The sequence below is a fragment of the Engystomops pustulosus genome, chromosome 3, assembly GCF_040894005.1.
Source record: "Engystomops pustulosus chromosome 3, aEngPut4.maternal, whole genome shotgun sequence".
NCBI classification, from domain to species: domain Eukaryota; kingdom Metazoa; phylum Chordata; class Amphibia; order Anura; family Leptodactylidae; genus Engystomops; species Engystomops pustulosus.
This window is the reverse complement of record NC_092413.1, coordinates 98,400,275-98,423,713: the sequence shown is the minus strand read 5'-3', so window position 1 is coordinate 98,423,713 and position 23,439 is coordinate 98,400,275. Positions and strand designations below refer to the sequence as shown.

General features: G+C 38.4%; 1 protein-coding gene across 22 annotated transcripts in view; it reads right to left on the bottom strand.

Moving 5' to 3' along the window:
* The window catches only part of PTPRK (protein tyrosine phosphatase receptor type K), a 233,579-nt gene that overhangs the window by 192,177 nt on the left and 17,963 nt on the right, over nucleotides 1-23,439 (bottom strand). For 21 of the 22 annotated variants that reach the window (XM_072141567.1, XM_072141570.1, XM_072141572.1 and 18 more), the window contains exon 2: nucleotides 2,810-2,932. In XM_072141567.1, coding sequence (XP_071997668.1) covers nucleotides 2,810-2,932 — 123 coding nt within the window. Of the gene's footprint in view, nucleotides 1-2,809; nucleotides 2,933-16,990; nucleotides 17,010-23,439 lie in introns of those variants that run through there. The other variant, XM_072141586.1, reaches the window with a different exon arrangement.

Genomic DNA, 23,439 nt, shown 5'->3' with positions numbered 1-23,439 from the left:
CCTGGTTCCTGAAAATAAGGCTATTACCAAGCATCCCATAGAGGAGAAAAATCCTCACAGATAATATGTTACTCATTAATAGTGGAGTAACAGCTCCAGCTTAGAAAGTACATATTCTAATTACCTATTGAGTCACATTTAGCAATATTTCAAAAGGAACCCTGGGAAGACTAAGACCCTATGCACATGAATGTATGCTACGCCTGTATCGAGACCCGGGGGTAGCATATGGCCCAATAGAGGGGGGGGGCTGCTCACCAACCCTCTCTTCCTAGGGAGCCATGCATTTGGGTCGTACATACGGCAAAAGATAGAGAATGCTCTTTTTTTTTCCACAAAGGATTGGTACAGTCAAAAGTGTTTGCAGAAATACCATGCCGTGCCCACTGCAGTTCCATGGTAGCCGTATGCTAGCTGCTATTCATACAGCCTGCCATATATGTTTGTTTGCATGATGCCTCAAACTGTAGTACCAAATATATAGAAACAAAGTAAACAAGAAAATTAAGAAGAGGAGGTGGAATGGTTCCCACTGCCAGTTTTTAAATGTTATTTAGGGACATGTTCTTTCAATGTGGAAAAGTTACACTTGACTGTGTATTCTCAACCAAGGCATTAAAGCCCTACAAGTATATGATGCAGAGTAAAATTGGGAGCGCTGTAAACTGCAGCATGTGAGCTCTGAAAGACTTACTGTTTATACTGTTGGGCATTATTCCCAAGAAATTTAAATAAAATATAAAAAAAACTCAAATGCAATCGCTATTAGTGTCCGTGCACTTCCCTTGCTCATTTCAAATGCCACTTTAAATCATTGTGGACAATTTGCTGCCACATTACACACATTGCCCATTCCAGGTCCATCACCGACATGTGCCGTCCAAATCCACACAATAACAATTTCTTAAAATAAGTCTACCACCAAAATACAGTATGATAAACCCACTTACAGGTGGTCCTTTACTTAAGGACTTACAGACGACCCCTAGTTAAAGACAGACCCATCTGCCTACTGTGACCTGTGGTGAAGCTCTCTAAATGCTTTACTATAGTCTCAGGCTGCAATTATCAGTTGTAAGGTGTCTGTAAGGAAGCTTTACTGATAATCCTTGGTCGCAGGCAAAAAGTTTGGAAACTACAATTATAAAATATACAATTTCGACTTGCATGCAAATTCAACTTCAGGTACCGTGACTGTGGTAATCTTATATTTGCTATCCATGGCTTCCTCCCTTATAAACTAATATTTAAAAATGATGCTAATGAGGAGGAGAAGACATGTTCTGCTCATTGTAAAAGCTTGTGACACTGCTTTAACTAAAGTGACGTTCTAAATGTTGCAAGCTGAAAAAAAAGGCATGTAAGGCCATCCTATTCAATTTTCCAAAAGCAAGACTTTGAGTAGCAACGACCTCAATCAAATGATTAATTACATAATTTTACATTAATTGAAACCACAGCAGAATTTCAGATGCTTTCATTCTTCCTGAATATCATTCTGTCATAGAACAGTCGATTAAGCTGTTCATCAAAGGTGAGTAGGCAAGGTCAGCAAGGCCGTACCTCTTCAGCTATTCATTACCTATTCTCTATGGTAATTAACAATGCCAACATTTGAATAAATCACAATCCCTCTGATTGTATGCTTATCTAGGGAGGAGGAGTGATTTATGCCTTCTACGGTTTGATTTTAACTTCAGAAACTAACTAAAAATATCCTAACAATGTCACAGCAACAGAATATGTCCTACATAACTATGAACAGCATCTGCGCCATCGGTGACAACTGTTAACTGTTTACTGAAAAATCCTATCATTATGTTCATGATCTCTGCCTACTGAAAGCCAAAGAGGTGGAACACCCATCCAGCCATTACCCACTGCAGTGCTGGTACTCTTTTCTGTTTTTTAGTCCCAGAACACATGAGAGCCTGCAAAACAAATTGTACTTTCAAGTGCCACCATTTAAAATTCAGAGCTACCAGGAGGCTAGAAAAAAAAAACTGATGTAAATCAATTCTGTCCGAAAAATGGAAAAAAAAAAAAATAGGCGATACTAAAAGAAATTAGAATTTCTACAATATTGTTTCTATTCTATAAAATTGGGCAAAAAATACATAAATTAGGGATTGCCATAATTTCCGTGACCCAGAGATTGAACATATCATATAAAAAATAATCCATTAATGATTCTTTTCCTCCACCCAAAAGTTAGTAAAATTTCATCAATGTACTGTAAAGTGCACCTCATCCTGTAAAAAAATAGGCCTTAAGTAGCCTTAATTATACAGCACATAAAATGTGACAATACAAAATCTGCTGTGGGTGGCATTCTTCCACGTGCCCATACAGCCACATATGTAGTATTGGCATGCTCAGGAGAAATGGTCAGGAGAAATCAGACTTTTCAATGATTTTTGTCATGTGGCGAATGTGTAGAATGTTTGCTCCAAAAAAATGACAATTTCGTAAAAGGTTACTTTCTAAAAGCTCTTTGGGACATTATAGAAATTACACCCCTAAATGTATGTCAAAGTCATTTGAAAGCTAAGCAGGATCCTATAATGTGAAAATTGCACACAAAGTTCTAAGCCTCATAACATCCCAGGAAAATGAAGACGCATGAAAAAACATGCAGATATTCGGGAAACGTTTGTCTAGTTATTTGGGTCTGTCTGGAAAGCAGAACATTTTTGCCTAATTTCTGTTTTTTCATAACCAAATGCAAAAGATTAAAAAAATTACAGTATTATATACAGTATTCACACATACATGTGTGTATAAACAAATATTCTTACGTTTAACCTACCTTTTGGCATTTCTGCAGGCAAGTAATGGGGCTCTTGAGCGCTGACATGGTCCCAGTCAAAGTCATCATATAGATCCTGATGATAGTCACAGGCAGCTGGCCCATCGTCAAAGGTACACCCTCCTGAAACAAATAACAGACCATAGACTGTAAGCTCTCATGGGCAGGAAACTCTTATCTTCCTTTTTAAGATTGTATATCAATTGCCAAAAAAAAAATTATTAAAATCACTTTTGGTTATACAGTATTTATACAAAGAAAATAAAATAAATCTACAGAACATCAGCAATAAAACATGTTGATATGTAAAAAAATATTCTGTATACTTAGCGAATGGCCTGTTTTTATCAAGTATGTTTAATGCAGGGGGTCAAAAAGTCCAGGACCCGGGCCCCAGTACTCCCTGGGTCATTTGTCCCGCTGCCGGGCATTCCTTCCCTCTCGCATTCTGATCTTAGGACATAGATCGTGATAAGAAAATGCACAGTGCACACTGCTTTCTCCTGCAGGGCCTGGGATGATGTCATTGTCACATGACCTGCAAGGGGGAGCAGTGCACAGAGCTGCACGAGTGAGATGAGAGCGAGAACATAAAGGGGATCTGTGCAAGGACATTTTTTTGGGTCGTGTTCACAAGTGGCAGTAGGACGGGCCTCGGTTTGATCTCACATGAGTTTCCAATGAAAATGATGTTATCAGTAAAGAGCGTGTGGTGTCTTGTATTTGTTTAGATCCAAACAAGTGAGCACAGCCTTAAAGTATTTTTGGAGAGAGTTAGGGGCAGCAGCAGGACAACACTGTCAGGGGTGTTCACAAGTTGCAGTTACAACTGCATCACAATCATTTTTGTGATGGTTTTAGGTGGAGTTTTGTTAATTTAATAAGTGAAAGACAAGAACTGAATGGGTGAATATCAGTTTGAAGGGGAAACCCGTTCCAAAAATGTTGTTCACTTGTTAAAATTACAAAACTGCAACTTAAACCACCTCAAAGTGCATGTATTGTGATGCATTTGTTACTGCAAGATGTGAAGGCGCCTTCAGAGAACCAAGATTTCAGGACAATGAAGGACATAAGATGTCTGCGTGGTTAACTCCACAGGAATTGTGGCTAAAGAGGAGACTTGGTGATTCCGGAGGATTTCTCCGGTGGCTTCTATAGCTGTATATACCCTCAGTATCATTGTTATTGGCACAACCCAATGTGAGGGCGCCATGTACAGGAGGGGGCACCCCGGATCTTTTAACACCCTAGCAACGCCCCAAGTCCAATGACTATTTAAGTTATTCAATACACCCTTACCGTTCAAAAGCCATAAAGGTTAACATTTTCAACAATAGCTCTAAAAGGGCTTGTTAATTAACCCTCATTTGGGGGAAGGGAAATCTCCATGACAGTAAATTTGTATTTTGGACTTTTGCAGAATAAAAAAAAAAAATCCCATTTCTAATTTTTATATAAAAACTATTTTTTTTTTTAACTTTTAATTTATCCATCACTTTTTTCACTAATTTGAATTAATAGCTTTTGGGATGTAGAAGGACTGTGGATAAATCTCTTTTACATAGAATAGAGAGTTACAAGGTCTCCCCTGCTCCCTATAAGTCTGCTCCCAGTCTGATTCTATAGAATTTTCTCTGTCTCTTCACCTCATACTGTGCCCTCCTTCGACCTAGAAGAGAAGCTTTTAACCCTTTGTGCTCACACAGCACAGACAATACATTTAATGTAACAGTTTTACTTATGATTTCTACTACTTATAACATGTTCCATGTTCCTCTATGTGACGAAAGCTGCCATACTAGATATATATATATATATACACACTATAGACACTATATACATCCTGTTATGGACAATGTGCATGGGAACTGTGGGCAGAGTGAGCTTCAGGGCACCTATAAAAGCAGATAAAACTTTAAATGGAGGAATGAAAGCCTGGCAATAAGGGGTCTAGTAGAAAACATGACAGATCCGAGACTATAAAAAGTTGAACATACATAACAGTAATCTCAGGAGTAGATTCATTTAGGCTAGTTGCCCACAAGTTCAGTATGAGAAACTCGCTTGGGGTACTGGATGGATTTCCCAGACCAAAATGACATGCGGAGTTCAGTCCAAGAAATCCCGCTAGCCTTTAGGCCACTTCCACACGTAGCACTTGAATGGTTTATTAAAAAAAATAAAAAAAAAAATTGTGTGGATGCAACCAAATACATTGCTAAAAATTGTAACATTAACCCCTTAATGACCGCACACCCTATCGGGAATCTACGTCGGTCATTAAGGGTACTTCTTCTGACACAACGCCTTTCTTCGGGACATCGGATCAGTATAGTGCCAGTGTCGGGCTGTGATATCACAGCCCAGACCGGGCACCAACACCCGGGATCGGAAAAAACTTCGATCCTGGGTGTTTAACCCCTTACACGCCGTGGTCAAGTATGTCCGCGGCGTGCAAGTGTGTCCCACGTGGATCCGATCCCTCCTGCCGCTACCCCTGGGTCCGGCGAATGACCCGAGGCTTCGGGCTCCTCTACTCGCCGGGTTCTACCATCCTGGCAGGACCCAGCTGTATGTAACTCAGCATGCACGGCATGCTCAGTTACTTACACTATACACTGCAATACAAGTGTATTGCAGTGTAGAGGCTTGAACAAGCGATTGGCCGATTGCTTGTTCAAGCCAAAAGGTGGAAAATGTATGAAAGTAAAAGAAAAAATAAATAAAAAAAGTAAATCTATTTATAATAATAATTAAATAAATAAAATAAAGTCCCATAATCTCCCCAGTTACACATATAATGCAAATACAGTAAATAAAACAAACGGAAAATGTACATATTTGGTATCACCGCGTCCGTATTAATCTGTACAACAAATCTATATCAATATTGAACCCGCTCGGTGAATGACGAAAAAAAAAAAACTACGAAACACTTCCCGTAATATACAATTTTTCATCAAACACCATCACAAAAAATGTTATAAAAAGTGATTAAAAAAAGCTACGTTCCCTAATATGATACGACTAATAGAACAACTTTTCGCAAAAAATAAGCCCTCAACCAGAACTGACAACAGAAAAATACAAAAGTTTTGGCCCTGAAAAGTTGTCAATAGTAAAAACAACGTAATCGTAGTGAACCAGAGACTAAAGATAAAATATTATTTTTACGTTTCGGTGAGCTGGGAAAAAAGTGCTAAAAATCCAAAATAAAAATTGATGATTTTGTTTGTGTCACCCTTGAAATAGTTAATAAAATCTCATGAATAAGCTATAGATCCCCCTAAATGAATTATCTATACATTGTATCTCACCACGCAAAGAATAAGCCCTCATATGTTCGTATTACCAAAAAAAATTAAAATTTATAGCTTGTACAATGTGACAATACAAATCTGCTGTGAATGGCGCTGCTTTGATCCTATGCTCGGCCATGCGCCCATACAGCAGTTTCCCACCAAGTATGGGATATCAGTACACTCGGGAGAAATTGGGCATCAAATGTTGCAGAGCGTTTCATCATTTTAGTTATTATGAAACTGTCAGTTTTGGCCTAAATTAATGTATTTTCCAAAAAAAGTTTCTAAATCGCAGGTCCATATTGTTTTAACCCATGTGAAACACTTAAAGGGTTAATAGACTCAATAGAAGTTGTTTTACATACATTGAGGGGTGAACTTTCTATAGAGGGGTAATTTATGGGGTTTTATTATCATATAGGCCTTACAAAGTCACTTGAAAGCTGAGTTGTCCCTCAAAATGTGAGTTTTGGGGATTTTCATGAAAATGTGAAAAATCGCACCTAAAGTTCTGCACCTCATAACATCCTAGAAAAATGAGAGGATGCATAAAATATCTCAACATAAAGCAGACATTCTGTAAATATTAATTATCAAGCTTTTTGGGTTTTTTTATTTCCTGTCTGGAAAGCAGAACATTTCAAACTTGGAAAATGAAGAATTGTTAGAAACTTTTGCCAAATTTTCACTTTTTTTCAGAACGAAAAGCAAAACTTATCACTTAAATTAAGAACCAACATGAAGTACAATGTGTCACGAGAAAACATTCTCAAAATGACCAGAATATGTTAAAGCGTTCCGAAGTTATAACCAATTATCATGATACACGTCATATTTGAAAAATCGAGTCTGGTCATTGAGCTGAAAACTAGTGTCGGTGATAAGGGGTTAAAGAAAAAAACGTAAGTTTTATCACATTCCAACAGTAAAGTATAAGGAATGCGTATGTGGTCACAAATCAAAGTATTCTGAGTTGCACACTTAACCCTTTTGGGAGCTACCTCACAGTCACGTATCGATCCCACGTGCAATAAATAGTCTGACCAGAGCTCCAAGAAGACATATAAGGAGCTCCGGTCAGACTGTTTTTATTTTTACGTATGTGGTCAGTTGGTGTAGGGGGACCATTGAACCATTTTGAAGCAACACCATACAAGCCACTTAATAAAACAAAGACTACTCCATTTCAGCCTTCAAGTACAGTAGTTTTGCATGTCAAATACTATAGTCCAGTGATGGCAAACCTTTTAGAGCCCGAGTGCCCAAACTTCAACCAAAAGCCACTTATTTATTGCAAAGTGCCAGCACAGCAATTTAAGCAGTAATTTATTTTTCCTTGTTCTTTGACAATTTTCAATCATTTAGCCTCCTAAAGACACCAACCCAGTTGAAAGGAGGAGGGCAAATTCGCCAATCATTGTAGGAAGATTCTGCAGGCAGATTCTTTGAGTCCTGTCTGGTGAACTTCATTCTGGGGTGATGGCCTGGGTGCACACAGAAAGGGGTCAGAGTGCCACCTCTGGCACCAGTGCCATAGGTTCGCCACCACTGCTATAGTCATTTTTGTAACTTTCAAGAGGATTTAATGCATCTAAGGGCACATTCACATGGCCGTCTGCGGGGACGTACATGCGGCCGCATGTACGTCCCCATAGACGGCAATAGCGGCGCAGATGCGGTGCCACACATGTGTGGCACCGATCCGGCCCGCACACCGCAAAAAGATAGAGCATGCTCTATCTTTTGGCGTGTGTGCGGCCGTGCGCCGCTATTCTCTATGGAGGGAGGAGGGGCTGCCTCCTCCTCCTCTCCAGCACACGGCGGTATGTCCGCACGGCAGGCATACCGCTGTGTGATTGTACCCAAAGGAAATAAATTCCCCTTAAACTGGCCTTCATAAACCATTGAACTTTCCTGTCTTACTCAATTTCCAAATCAAAGCTCATTCTCTTTAACCTCTGTCAAAAAAGGGACAGATGCAATAAATTAACCGAAAGCACCATTTTTTCAGCATTATTGTTTAAGCGGCTAATGTAATGGATTCTGAATGATAATTCTAGACAGACTAATGTTGTTATTAAAAGAACATCAATCCAGAAATTTAATCACAAAATTGCAAGCTTGGCATTAGCTCAGGTTAGAAACCCGTGGCATCTCTCTGTTGCAGAAAATTTTAACATGTGGTTAAATGGCGTTATAATTAACCTTTCCACTGCCAAAGTACTAGTTCACAAGAATGCCCATTCTCTGCAATGCTCACTTTAATGACCATTAATGAAAGTGCTAGTACCATGCAGATCTAATAGCAAAACATTCCAGAACTCCTCACACAAATCAAAGTCTGTACCATATTTTCTTACAGCATTTACACGTAGCATATAAGACTCAGTCTTGTCTTTTTGTTCACTGTGGAAAATCTTCAATGTAATAAGTGGCAGTATATGAATCCTATATTATCCTATATAAAATTTGTTGTGGAAAGTGCTTTTCAAAGCACATTTAAAATTCACTACATGTAATTTAACCCTTTCAGGAATCAGCCCTTTTTCGTTTTTATGCGTTAGTTTTTTTCTCCCATTATTCCAATAGGTATAACTTTTTTCCCACATTTACAGAGACATGTGAGGTGTGTTATCTTCAGGACAAATTAAACGCTTTAGTGGCGCCATTTAATATTCCTTGTAACGTACTGGAAAAAAAAATGTGTGGTGAAATTCACAAAAAATGTAAAAAAAAACCCCACACATTTGCAGCATTTTCTTGTGGGCTCTGTTTTTATGGCTTTCTTTATGAGCTCCAAATTACACCTGTCTTTATATTTTTTGGTATGTTTTGATCATAGGGAAACCACATATATATACGTTTTATTAGGTTTTTGAAGATTTACCTTATATACTCGAGTATAAGCCTAGTTTTTCAGCACAAAAATATGTGCTGAAAACCCAAACTCGGCTTATACTCGAGTAAACAAAATGAAGGTTTTACCAGGTTTTTGTGGTAAAATTAGGGGCCTCGGCTTATACTTGGGTTGGCTTATACTTGAGTATATACGGTAAAAAAAAAAAAAAAAGTGAAATCTTTTGTAAAAATAAAATTACCATTTTGCCAAATTCTGAGGCCAATAACTTTTTCATACCTATATAAGGTGCCATTTTTGGTGTACCTGCTGGTGTTTAAATTCATATCAATTTGGGAACTATATGACTGTCTGATCATTTTTTATTCAAATATTTATGGATGGAAAAATGACAAATGTGGCAATTTGGACAGCCTCATTTTTTTGTAATCTATCCTGTCACTTTATATGGTTATTACTTTTGAACAGGAATAAATGTAATAAAGTTGAGAGGTATACATTGTGCAATTGATCTAGGACAGGAGGATCTCCTTTTCCTCCTGGAAAAACGCAGTATTGAATAGTGTCCTATTAATTCACCATCAGAAACATTTTCAGCGTTTTCAAAACTTTTGCTTTACTTCAATATTCACATATAAAACATCGATTTTCATATGGATTTTCATGTAAGTAGATATTTCCTTTCTTTTATGCCAATTATCGGCTAGCAGATATGTATATACTCCTGTGAGTGTGAACACTATACATATAGTTCGTAAAGTCGCCTTGCTCGGCGATCTTAACACTCACTTGTTCAGAGACCTCAGGTCCGAGACCTACTTTCCTTTAACTGTTGGACAGAGTGGCATCGTCCACATGTAGGGACGTTTCGAGGGACACGCCCCCTTCCTCAGACATTTGCGATACACACCTTCAAGGCTATTTAAAACCTGTTAACTGGAAGCCAGTACTGTATATAGTATAGGTTTTTAAAAAGCACATACAGTTATAAATAGACATCTAATACAATCAAAAACACATAACCCTAGATATATCATGTGTTTTTGATATATTTTCTTTAATATGGCCATGTGAGGGCTTATTCTGTGTGGGATGAAATGCATTTTTCAGTGGTACTATTTTGAGGTAGCTACCTTTTTTTTGGATGTTCACTCTGTAGCCTAATGAACATGCTGCCTTTATTATATGGGTTTATGCGATTAAGGCAATACCATATTTATATATTTTCTTACTTTTTACAAAATGTGTGGAAAATGTATACATTTTGTATCGCCATCTTCCAAGAGGGAAGCTGCTTATTGTGCGAGTTCTACAATGCTACAGTTTCGTAGAACAGGTTATTATCGACATGACAATACCCTATGTTTGGGGTTTGTGTGGCAATTTTGAGGTTTTTTTCCACATTATATGTAACTTATATGTAATGGGTGCTTGGGAACATTTTTATTCACTTACCGATTTATCTTTATTCAAAAACTATTTTTTTTTTTTTTAAACATTTTTTTTATTAACCCCTTTGTGACCGATTATCATTGGTGCCTGAATGTCCAGAATGTTCTGCTATGTGCTTCTTTAAATGACGAGATCACTGGAAAAGCTTTACATATAACAATATTTTCTTAGTTTTTTCATGAGACTTAAACTAAGAATAGAAAAGTTTTATTACATATTTTTTGCTATATAAAATTTGCCAATTATTGACTACAATTGTGAAAAAAATAAGCTATTTGTCATTTTTCCGATGAAGGGGGATGCCTCTGAAGGCATTTAAATGCTGCGTTCACGCTTACCATTGCATTTAACAGGTGAAACAAATCTCATTCTTTACAACAGGTATTACTACTGCCACCAAGTGTTTCCTGATGCCAGGTCAGCTCTGATGACTAGTTGAACCAACATAAGTTCAGTGACAGAAATATCCATCTCTGAGTGGCAACTAAGCCCAATGACAGATATATCATAGTGGGAAGGGGTTAAAAGTGTATATGGACTCACAATATTAAGGGTATGGAAAGCTAAGCATTGTATATGTACAATCTATAGTGTAGACACAAAACATGTACAAAAGATTACAACAGTAACAACAGTGTACATAGAGCACATGAAGAACACTACTTGACTAAATTGTAGATTTTTCAAAAATATTATTTACAGTAAGTCTCTGGAAAAACTGTTTATGCAGCACAGATCCAAGGCAGCACTGTTGTATCCGTTAAAGAAGGGGGACGGGGGGGGGGGGGGGTTAGATGGTCTGCAGGTCCTGGCAGAAGACCTCCTTAACAATCACGGAGAAACAGACAGCACTCCGGTGGTTCAGTATTTAAACTGAGGTGAAAAACGATTTCAAGTTAAGTGATGTTTTGGTGGCAGCTAGAGATGAGCGAGCACTAAAATGCTCGGGTGCTCGTTATTCGAGACGAACTTTTCCTGATGCTCGAGTGCTCGTCTCGAATAACGAGCCCCATTGAAGTCAATGGGAGACTCGAGCATTTTTCAAAGGGACCATGGTTCGGGAATAAAATGTGTTAATTAATTGAAAAAGAATGTCTTCTGATAAGTTAGCAGATGTATGGAAACATCTGCAATCTATTCTTCACTGTTCCGCGCGTATATTATCTCCCGACAAGTTAGCAGATGTGAAGAACAGTGAAGAATAGAATAAAAACAGTGAACACAGGATCATTTAAGTGAAAAACACAGTGAAGAACACAGTGAAGAATAGATTACAGATGTTCGGCACATCTGCTTACTTGTCGGGAGATACGCTGCCCCGGGATCCGCTGCTCTTCTTCTACTGAAGTCTCCCCTATGTCTCCGTGCCGCTCCCCGGTGTCTCCGTGCCGCTCCCCGGTGTCTCCGTGCCGCTCCCCGGTGTCTCCGTGCCGCTCCCCGGTGTCTCCGTGCCGCTCCCCGTTTTCTTCAATGTGTTCTTCACACATATATATTGTTCTTCACATGCTATTTTGTTCGCACCGTTCCGCGCGTATCTTCCGACAAGTAAGCAGATGTGCCGAACATCTGTAATCTATTCTTCACTGTGTTCTTTACTGTGTTTTTCACTTAAATGATCCTGTGTTCACAGTGTTCACTGTTTTTATTCTATTCTTCATTGTTCTTCACTGTGTTTTTTTAATTAAATGCTCGATCTCGAGCAGGGGAAATACTCGTCCGAGCAACGAGCCGTTTCGAGTACCTTAATACTCGAACGAGCATCAAGCTCGGACGAGTATACTCGCTCATCTCTAGTGGCAGCCCATCTTACTCAAGCCTACAGATTACAAAGTCCTTCAAAACTACACTACCGGTGATAAATGTATGGCAGTGTGGCACCCCAGCAATCACTAGGACTGGGGTCTCCTGGTCACATTCTGCCTCAGCACAATTGTTGTGGGTAGTTTGAACGGTGCCATGTGGGACCCGCAGCCATTATACATTAATTACCTACCCTGGGGATGTGTGAACAAAGGTCACATAGCCAAGGTTTGATTCAGTTATGTTTCCACGTGAGTAATAAGTGTACGCTGTCTCGGTTTTTAATTTCCACTCGAGCTGCAGAGACAGTCCGATTCTTTTCAACTGCTCTTACAGAGCAACATCTGCACTCAGTGGACAGTGACCCCAGGGTTTACTAACAATTATTGTGTGATTTGGCTGCAGTGAAAGACTTGACTTAGTCCAATTGCACACACTCTTCAGAAGACTATTAGAGAGCCTGGAGGAAGATGGATAACATTCCGTATATACGATACCCAACCACCAGCAGATTGACTCCAGCAGAAAAGCCCTGGGAAATGCAGCTGATTTGATTAAAACGCTGAAACCATCCTGCATCTTTATTCATAACTTAACCTGAAGGCAAAATCTGAAAACCATAGAAAAAAAAAATACATCTCTCAGACATCCCATTTCTTTCTGCAACTTCCTGAAGCAAATCATTCTTAATAAAACTAATGCAGTTGGGGCTTCCTTTCGTCACATCAATTTTAGAGGGATTTTTGAGAATATACAAGTAATATAGTTTCAACATTATTCTGGGATTACAAGGTAAAATGGCTAGTTAATTTAACTGTAGGAAGCAGATGCTCCAATGTCTTAAAGAAGCGATCGGATGTACAGCATCTTTTTTTTACAAGCGACCCATTTAAGCATCCAGGCGATGCAAGTAGTGCTCCATGTCAGCGGGCATTCTAACCTTGCCCACCCTCACTAGTCACACTCAGATGTTTCATTTGTAGCATTTATTGCCCTAGACTGTTACAAATTGGCACTCAAAGTATCCACACTTGACACAACAGTTGGTGAACTTTCCAGTTGTCTTCCTCGGGTAAAAATGAAATGGAATTCCTACTGTGCAGACAAATGGCAAGACTCAAAGTACACAGAAGATGGCGATTGTAGGAAGCCTGCACGATTACATCAGTATATGGCTGGGGAGAAAACTGCGTAAGCAACATGGATAATGCCACGTATCTAGATACTACACATATGTATAGCAGCGCTTCACACACTCTGCATACTATTATGGTGCAATAGCCTTGTACACATACTAGTAACTGCTCATCTTTAACACACACACACCAATGGAACAGTGATAAGAAAACTGAGAAAGGTTTGAGGAGTGCCAGTGTTTGCTTTCTTGTATTGTTACATTCAATGTATTGTTTAAAAAAAAAAGTTTAACCCCTTAACGACCAGGCCCTTTTGTTTTTACATTTCATTTCTATTTTTCACTCTACACCTTGAAAAATCTATAACTGTTTTTTTTTATTTTTTAAAGTAAAACGCTGTGTGAAGGTTTGTGATCTGTGTAACAGATTGCACTTCATAGCGACTGTATTGAATATTCCATGTCCTGCACTGGAATGCAGGAAAAAAAATTCCAAATGCAATGAAAGTAGTGAAAAAAAAAAAAAAAAGATTGCATTTGCACATTTTCTTGTGGGCTTGGATTTTATTGATTTCAGTATTTTCTTTGGGTCGGTATTATCACAGGGATACCACATTTATATAGGTTTTATATTTTCATACACTTCCAAAAATTAAAACATCCTGTACTGTTCTCCCTTTTGATCACTTATTACATTTTTTTTATGTTGCAAAATGGAAAAAAAGTAGCATTTTCGACACTGAACGCTATTTTCCGTTATGGGGTTAAACTCGGGAATAACAGTTATTATAATTTGATAGATTGAACATTTTGTCCGAAAATTTGGCACGTGGAAATACATAACAGGTTGATGATTTTTACTTTTTATTTTTATCACTTCCAATGATATCACTTCTAGTGATAATGTTTTCTTCATTTAAATTTTTTTACATTTTGTTTTATTTATTTTTGTGCAATTTTTAATGTTATGTAAATAAGCAGCTAAGGGTACTGGGGCTTGGAGTAGCCGCATGGTGGAGTGGTAGTGAAGACTTCTCCACACCCCAGTATTCGATGGCACCCACCAGTTTCTCTTGAGCACTTGTTTGCAAAGCCAGAGTACCGTGCATGCGCAGTTGTTCTTCTGCCGAGGCAGTCCAGCTGTGCGGCATCGGCTCGGAAGTGGGAGCTGGAGCTATAGTGCGTGCATATAAGTGTGTGCGCAGCTACAGGGAGCTGCAGGCGAAGAAAAACTGGTGGGTGGCATCATCTTGGGCTACTGGAGTGTGGAGTAGCCTTTACTCCCAACTCCACGGCGCAGCCACTACACGCCCCAGTAGCCTCTGCCTCTAAATTACATTACACCAAGTTACGCTTAATAAGGGCTAAAAATTTCAGGTGTGGAATGAGGAGCAATATTATTGCTACCGTCAAAAACATTACACAATTATTGTATACAAATAGTCAAGCAGCATACAAGATATTTATAATAGATATAAGCTGGAAGAAAACACTGCAAGAAGCAGCTGCCAAGGAAAAATAGGTTGGTTTGCTACTAAAACACATTTTAAGGTTCCCTTAAATAATATAGACAGAGTTATTTCTACCTTAACCCTTTCCTTACCAGGCATTTCTAAAAAAAACTTGTTGCAATATTGGCCAGAGCAATTTTTACAGTTTTGACATATAGAAATAAAACTGAAATCACAGCATAAATAATAATACTAAACCTCAAAACCCATTTCTGAAAGCAGAACCCCTCTCAAAATTGCATTAAGGAGTTAAAAGACATAGGGACGTTCATGCAATTTTGAATACAGGACATATCTCAAATGTCTTCGGCCTTAGAAGTGTCACACTGTAAGGACATACGAGAAGTCCTTAGCAGGGAAGGGGTTAACTGGATTTGACAGCCTGAAAGACACATGTTCATGCATTAAACTCTCATGCTTCTAGAAGAATGTGGTACCCATGACTAACTAAAATAAGACAAAATCCAAGGCTTATATATAAAGCTCTGATTATGAAACTGATGTAAAGAGAATGGCACAGAAGTACCTGCCATCTAACTTTTACACTACATAAACTAGCAGCCCCCTTGGGTATTGTATGGTATATTTTTTCTAAAATCACCTTTTATACTATAACTATAAAAAAAAAATCTCCAAAGTCAAGTGAAAATAAGCAGAGAAGAGTCATTTTAAAATGTGTCAGGCTAAAAGGCTGTGGGAAGTTGGGGGTTAAGTTGCCTATATCTTATGTTCCATAGCAGCAGCTACAAACGCAATTTGATTCATTAAAAGATGATAATTTCGTCTTCCAGGTCACATTAGATTTGTTATTATGTAATGGGCAAGTAAATTCATAGTAAAGTTGAAATTCCATTCAATGGAACATGTATCTTTAATCTGGAATAGTGCGCCTAATTTTTTACTGTTTGGTGCAGCTGCACAATGAAGAGCCAACTGTACAAGCACAGGAATTGCCAAAAGTCGGATAACATCCCTGGATGTCTGGCATGGCTGGGATGATGGGATTAAGGGCTGCTTGAGGCATGCATTAGTATGAGCCGGAGGAGAACATAGCCCCTTAGTTTACTAAGTTTACTAAGCTTACAATAACTAATCCAAAAAAGAAAATGAAAAGCATTGCTTTATATTTGTAAATTATGCTGCTGGATTTCTGTTAAGAAATTGTGTGAACTATTCTCCACCTGCCCAACAAAATCTCTAAAATGGCAAGAGCAACCTCACATCTTGCCGCACCTATCTACCTACAAAAAGCCATGCAACAACCCGAAAAAGTCATAAAAGTGTGCAAAAATACCTTATTTATAAATTCCCCCATTATGGCACGTGTCATGTTCCACCACATTGTCTATTACGTGACTGGAAAAATTTGCCTCAAAGTGTGGAAGAACCTGTACCCCAATGTGAACAGGACAGACGAGGCGCACAACTCCTTGTTATTGTGAACCCTACAGCATGTAAAGCTGTGATCAAGAGATAGCACCTGAAAAGCGGAAAGCAGCTACAAAGCACATTTACATTTCTCAATCTAATTCAATTACAAGGACAGAAATAACAGTCAAACATGCCCGCGGCTACTGTTTTCCAGAAAGAACACATCAAGTTTAACAGCCCGGCCCAAGAGGGCACTAAATTAAATAAACAGACAAGCAGCAAAACCTTTCTACGGGGCATTTTAATAAAAGAAATGAAATTTTAAAAAAATAGCCAACAGGCCCTCTCTTATCATACACATGGAGAGCACAGTCTAAGTAAAATAAAATCCCATTCTCATTAACATACAATGCAAGCAAGGCGGCTCTGGAGAGTTGCATTTTGTAGAAAGAAGCGCACAATGCAATGCTCTGAGGACTTAACTGGGGAAAAAAAAGGCTCATTGCTTTTGACAGCACTTACAAACAGAGCTCTTTTGTAGTGATGTGAGAGGTGGACCCGATTTTGATGCAATTAGCAAAAACATCCAGAGACTGTAAGCATTTGGAATAAAAGCCAGACATTTCACCCCCTCCCCTCCCCAAATTAAAAAAAAAATGGTATTACAGTCAAGAGAAACTGCGGCACTAATAAGCTTATTCATTGTGATGTTCTATCACAAGCGACTAATAAAGATAAAATCAGACATACGCCTCGCCTGCTCCTCGGTGCCCCATAGACTGTGCTCGTAGATTTGTTATGTACCAATGGATATAGTCCTCTTAGTGAGCTTCATTACTGTGTTCTAGGAAGCAAAGACAAGGAGTTGGAAAGGAGCTTTATTTTTTCTTTTTAATTTTGTGTGGAACCGAATTGTTCTGAGGCAAGAGAGCTGGCGAGCCTCATTCTAGTTTCTCATGACAACCAAGCAAAGCGTACATTTCATTTTATAAACGGTTGTGGGAAAATAAAAGCTGGGCTCTGAACGCAAGCACTTTTGCTATGACACCTTTGATAATTGTCCCCCATTAACTTTTAATGGTTATTTACCTGTATGATCCCCAGATACATTAGAAGACCTAAACAAATTCCTGACTCTCGTAGTCTATTGATGCACAAAGTAAAAAAATTAAATGCATTATATCTATAAAAAGACTAATTTAGCTATTAGGAGAATATATTTATAACACATTTTCTTAAAAGTGAAAAACTTTGCTACATATCTCCTAATACATACAGTATTCTCTCAAAGTCACCCTGTAGTAAAGTCAAAGCAACTATTCCTGCAGCTATGGAGCCATTATGTCCTACGCTCACCCAAGAATTCTATACCCAGTCCGTATATGTAAAAAAATATACATTGGGGTTTGTATTTTTGTTTCTTTGCTTTTTAAACGTTAAAGAAAACCCGTCATGCAAAATAACCCCCTAAACAAAATATATTTTCATAAACTGTCATTAGAAAGCATTGCCTCTATACCTTTGTCCCTCTACATGCCTGTAAACCTAAGCAATGAGGTCCTAAAGCTGTATGCAAATGACCTGTAAAATGTCCAATGAGTCATTAGCATATTCATGCTGTCCAGCTTATTCATGAGTGGAAGGCACAGTCACACCCCCAGTGCTTGACTGACAGCTGCTCCATGTGCTTGTTGGTGGCTACGCCTCCTGCAGCGCGTGTGTGCGTGTGTAGCAGAGATACAACAGCCCCAGGCAGCCATGTTATAGCAGAACATGTCAGGTACATGTGTAGCTGATGTCTGTGTATGAGGAGGATGCAGCATGTCAGCAGATGCAGCACACACACTAGCAATGCTTTACTATACATTACACACAGACATGAGAGGGGAGGGGGAACACGGGTGACATCACTGCCTCTGACCATGTGACCAGCCTCATTTACATAATAAAGAATAGATGATTTTATAATGATTAATGTATGAAATGACTAGATAAAGGCTGTGATGGGATCCTTGTGAGCTGCTCTAACAGGTAGTAGTGACAGGACTAGTGACACAGACCTGATGACAGGTGTCCTTTAAGGCATGCAGTTGCATCTCGCTTACAACATGGCAGATTCCAATGGGAAAAACCTCAAAACACACTTTGAACTTGATCTCATTCTGTTAAAAGTTGATCATCATTTAAAGAGAACCCATCATCAAGATATAGGGCAGCATTTAAAGCCACGACCTGTTATGCAGGACAGTGACAGAATCGCAATGATGGTCTATTTTTGGGAGAGCCAGCATTACACAAAAAACTCTGAACACTGCATACAAAAGGAGTTACAAGAGTGAAGGGTCACATTGTTCCAACACATCCGGGCTTCATTATGTCCCATAGTACATCATAATCTGAATTAAGCAAGGAGAGAACATTCTAAAATGACAAAATATAGAAAGGCTTGATTATGATCCAGACACTGTTCTACATAACAGGTTGATGGCAGCTTGAGGGCCTAAATCCTCATGAAATGTACCATTGAAGTGGTGTGCACCTTTTACCAGAATGAGACAATTTGTCCTACTGTACACATTGCAAGGGATGCAACTACAAGCCTGCGCTCGATAAACAATGCCTGTGCTTAAAGGGGTATTCCGGGAATATGAACGTCTGACACAAAAACCCTTGATGATATAAATAAATGAATACAACAATACTCAATATCATTAGTCACAAAATGGAGCTAAAATAATATGATTTTATGATTTGCAAAATTTATGGCCTCTCTAAAGTAGGTGGAGTTATCACTAAGATGGCCGCCACTGGAAACTACAAGTTCCATGATCCTTTAGTTCTCAGTAACTCCTCCTCCCTCTTATGCTCTGCTCCCAGTGATGATGTGACAGGTTTTCTTGCTCTGTTACCATAGTAATGATGTGTAACTGCCATCACCACAACACTGACCATACTGGATGCACTGCAACCAACTGACTACAGCCAAACGTAGTGGTGATCACATGACCCTGCCCAGGCAGGTACAGGACATGTGATGTGGACATGTGACCAGCGGCCATCTTCTTTTCTGCGACGGACCGCGCAGAGGAAATTAACGGACTGATTAAAGGGCCAGTAGCATTTTAATTCTTCATTACAGTCTATGTCACCAGCAATTTTTGCTAAGGGGAGCAAAATTTTAAATAACAACTAATTACACATTAGCTTATATTTTGAGTGCCCACTTGTATATGAATTATGCTGATTCCTGGAATACCCCTTTAATTGTATGTAGTTTCCAAATTTCCAAACACTTTCCAGAGACTAAATACAGGGTGTAAAAACTTCAGGTAATTTACTGGACTAGAGTCACACAATGCTTTTGCATTTCCATGTCTGGAAACAACATTATCTGTCATAGTTTGGCAAGTTTTGGAGACCTGAGTCAGTATATCTAGGTTCTGATGTCTGAAGATGCCCTAGTTAAACATCCACCTCTCCCTTTACGGGCGTCATCTGAAGGGTGTTCTGTAAATACCTTCAGTCATCCCTATATAATGTACATTATAGGATCTTAAAGCTGCCAATAACAAGTCAACAAATAACATAACATATGTATGTAGTTCACATAGAAGTTTTACGGGCACAATACAGGAGGGAAGACTAATGATACTATATTGGAGCTTAGCAGATGGTAACAGAGACATAGCACATTAACTCCTTAGCATTCCCACATGATGCGCTATTGCTTCACTAGTACAACCCCTCTATCCAAGACTGTCAACTTCGCAAGCCATAAGCAGATACAGTGAATGCAACTTGCCATCATTAGTATTCCAGGCTCCTTTCTATACACTGCCGAACTGCCAGGATCTGCAGGGACTTAAGCTATCTGACAACTTGCCTCCAACTCACCAAGGTAGCACAGAGCTGGATGTCAGGATCAGCAATAAAATGCATCAATCAAATCTATACACACATATCCACACAAGTCAGCAGCACTCATCACCGAGTAGAAGGCATTGCATTCAGGGACAAGTGCAGGCTTATCACTAGTTACAGTAAGGGACTGAATCAGGTCACAAAGGCTTCACAAAATTATAATCATGACAGGGGAAGGAACCGAGATTTCTATGCATGATTTGTTTTATTACCTGTCTAAAAAGATAGTCCATACTTGAACGTTATCTGCCTCTATAAATTTAGCCACAGTAAAATAGCAGTCTATCCTCTTCCCCCAGACAAGATCAGTTCTAGCTTTAGCTGAACAAAAAAAAAGCAAAGGAGGAAAGCTGGAAGTAAAATACAACATAACAGCCGATTTTAAAGAAAATTCTGTTTTTCAGAATGCAGATACAAAATGTTTAAAATAATGTGCAAATTATCTTTCATTTATTACAGAGATGCACAGCCTATAGACCAGTTAGAGGTGCAGTGGCCACATACTATTTGCTTCCTCTAAACGGGCCTTTATATTATGCAGTGATGTATAATAACCCCCTGTGTTGGAAAGTACCACCATTGTATTTGAAAGAGTTTTTCTAAAATCTTAACTACTGTGACTAAAACCTGTAGCATGTCAATTTACACTGCAACATGTCTGTTCCTATTATAGATTGTAGATTTAACTACAATATCAACGAAAACAGAAGCTCCCATGTATTACTACTGAAAAGAAGATTCTGGCATTCCTCCAGCCTGGTAAATTATATAGAGATTAATGTGGCATCAATACTAATGATCATAAAAATGCTTCATCAACTTACAGGGGTCTGGTTAGGTTTAGAATAGAAAACAAAATTTGTTATATTGTGCCTTGAATTTGTTGACAATCTGCACCCAAACAGTGCTAATGTGACATGAACAATTTAAAAGGGACTCTCTAACCAGCATTTTCACCATAAAATTACCAGATCCCATGAAATATGCTTTTTCGCATTAAAATCTCATTAACCTTCAAAAAAAAAAAAAAAAAAAAAACCTCCAAAGCCATATGCAAAGCATCAAATTTAGCCCAAGACGAATGATGCCGAGAGGAAGCTAACTAGTACAATGCTTCTTGACTTCTATTTTTTTTTTTTTTTTTAAAGATGAAAAATCATGAAGGTTTCTATACCACATCTCCAATTCTATAGGGTACAGAACCACACTATGCGAACCTCCTGCTAAGCTGCAGCACAGAAAAGGGTATGAATGATATGTGCAGGGGGTGTGTTTATAAGAGGAGGAAGGGTTGTTGGGGGAGTTTTAATTCTATAATTCACAGAAGCATTACAATATAATCATATAGGGCAACTCATTACAGTAAATGAGACAGAATCTTTGGTTTGGGGGGCTAGGAGGTGTCCCTGACAGGTTCCCTTTAGAATGGCATAGAGAAAAAAAAACCTGAAAATTAAAGCTGATGATGGCCTTTCATTCACTGACACAAGGACTCAATAGTGCACCTGGGTTTATGGATCATTACATGGAAATACTTCAAACCCCACAAGAGACTTTGTTCAGATGCTGAGCTCTGGCACTCTGGAAATATACTTATTTCATGTTTTATGAACCAAACGTACCTTGACAATGCTGTCTACACTGATGCAGAAAAATATCTTGTTTAATCCCTGAGTTGAGTGGTTTTGCTAAAAAATAATTTTAAAATTATGGTAATGAAGCTCTGTCGCTTCTGTACCTGGGCTCAGTGTTTTTCCTTTTTACTTTAGTTATGCAATCACTGTTCTCCCTGCCAGGCAGAATAATCAATTGCTGCACCATCTCCCAGCTGCTGTGTATGAGTGATTCAGCTCTGGTCAATTAGTCCTGTCTGGACAGTTCATCACTTCAATCACATCAGCGTGATTGCTGCATTTAAATTACCTGCTGGGGGTCTCCCCCTTTGCCGTCTTGGGGGGGGCACTGATCATTCCTATGGTAGCCCTGACTCAGCCAGTGCATGTAATCCCTGCAATACATCATTATTGCAGAGTATTATCATGAACAAGCAATCAGATGATTGTTTGTTCATGTCCCATGGTGGAAGAAAAGGAAAAAATTCCTGAACTGGTGCAAAGTCTAAGTATGGCATCTCCGTAATCATACTGAGCCATAAAATAAACATAACAAGTTAATTAGGCTATATGTGAACACACAAAAAAAGGAAACAATCCATTGTAGAATTGATCCCTTTCTACTCCTCAGCCCCCCCCCCAAAAAGTCAACAGTAGGGCATAGCAACCCAACCAAAATTGCATCACTGGAAAATGCATCTCATTCCATTAAAAATGCATTACATGGCCCCACTAACGGAAAAACTAAAATTTTATAGCCCCCTTCTGCACCCAGAAAATAAGTAACGACCACATGTGGTGTGTCAAAGGGTTAAAAATCTTCCTAAAACCAGTTTCTAGTAGTTTGAAGGGTTTACACAGAATTCTAATTAAACACATTTAAAAAAAAAAAAAAAAAAGGGATTCCAAAAATTTAAATTGAGAAATTTTGGGGAAAAATTAAAATCTCAGTTCGATTTGAATTTAAAAAAATGACAAATTAATAAATTCAAATTCAAAAATTTTTGCAAATACTAGTTATTAATTTTTTTTATATAAATAAACACAACGCATACTAACCAAAATTTACCACTAACATGAAGTACAATGCGTCACGAAAAAAAATAAAATAAAAATCATTTTGGCAAGTTATAAAGTGTTCAAAAAGTTATAACCATTTAAAACGAAACATAAGGATTAATGAAGTATATGTCTGTATTTATCACCTGCCCCATTTACTTCAGGAATAAAAACACAAAAAAATAGTTTCAAAGGTTTTGTTATGCTTTAATTACCACCAAAATACCACTGTTTATCCATTGGCTTGAGCAGCTGGCAACTTCCCCGACTTAAAAATTATATTACCTTTTCCCAAAGATGTGCATTGCGCTGCTACTACCCAAAAGAATTTACAGTAAAATAATTAAAAGGGAAACACGGAGACTGGTAATACCCAGCAGTCAATTTATTTTTAATTGTCAAAGAGAATTAGCCAAATAGATGCCTTAAAAACGCTATTTCAGGGGAATACAATAATTTACAAACATGTCAAGCGAGGTGACAGGACCCTGTGTAAAACTGCACAGCGGCCCACTACAATTTATGACTGAAACAACTATACTGTACATTAAAAACACATTACATGTACATACCATACAGATCTGTCATCAATACCGATATTTAGAG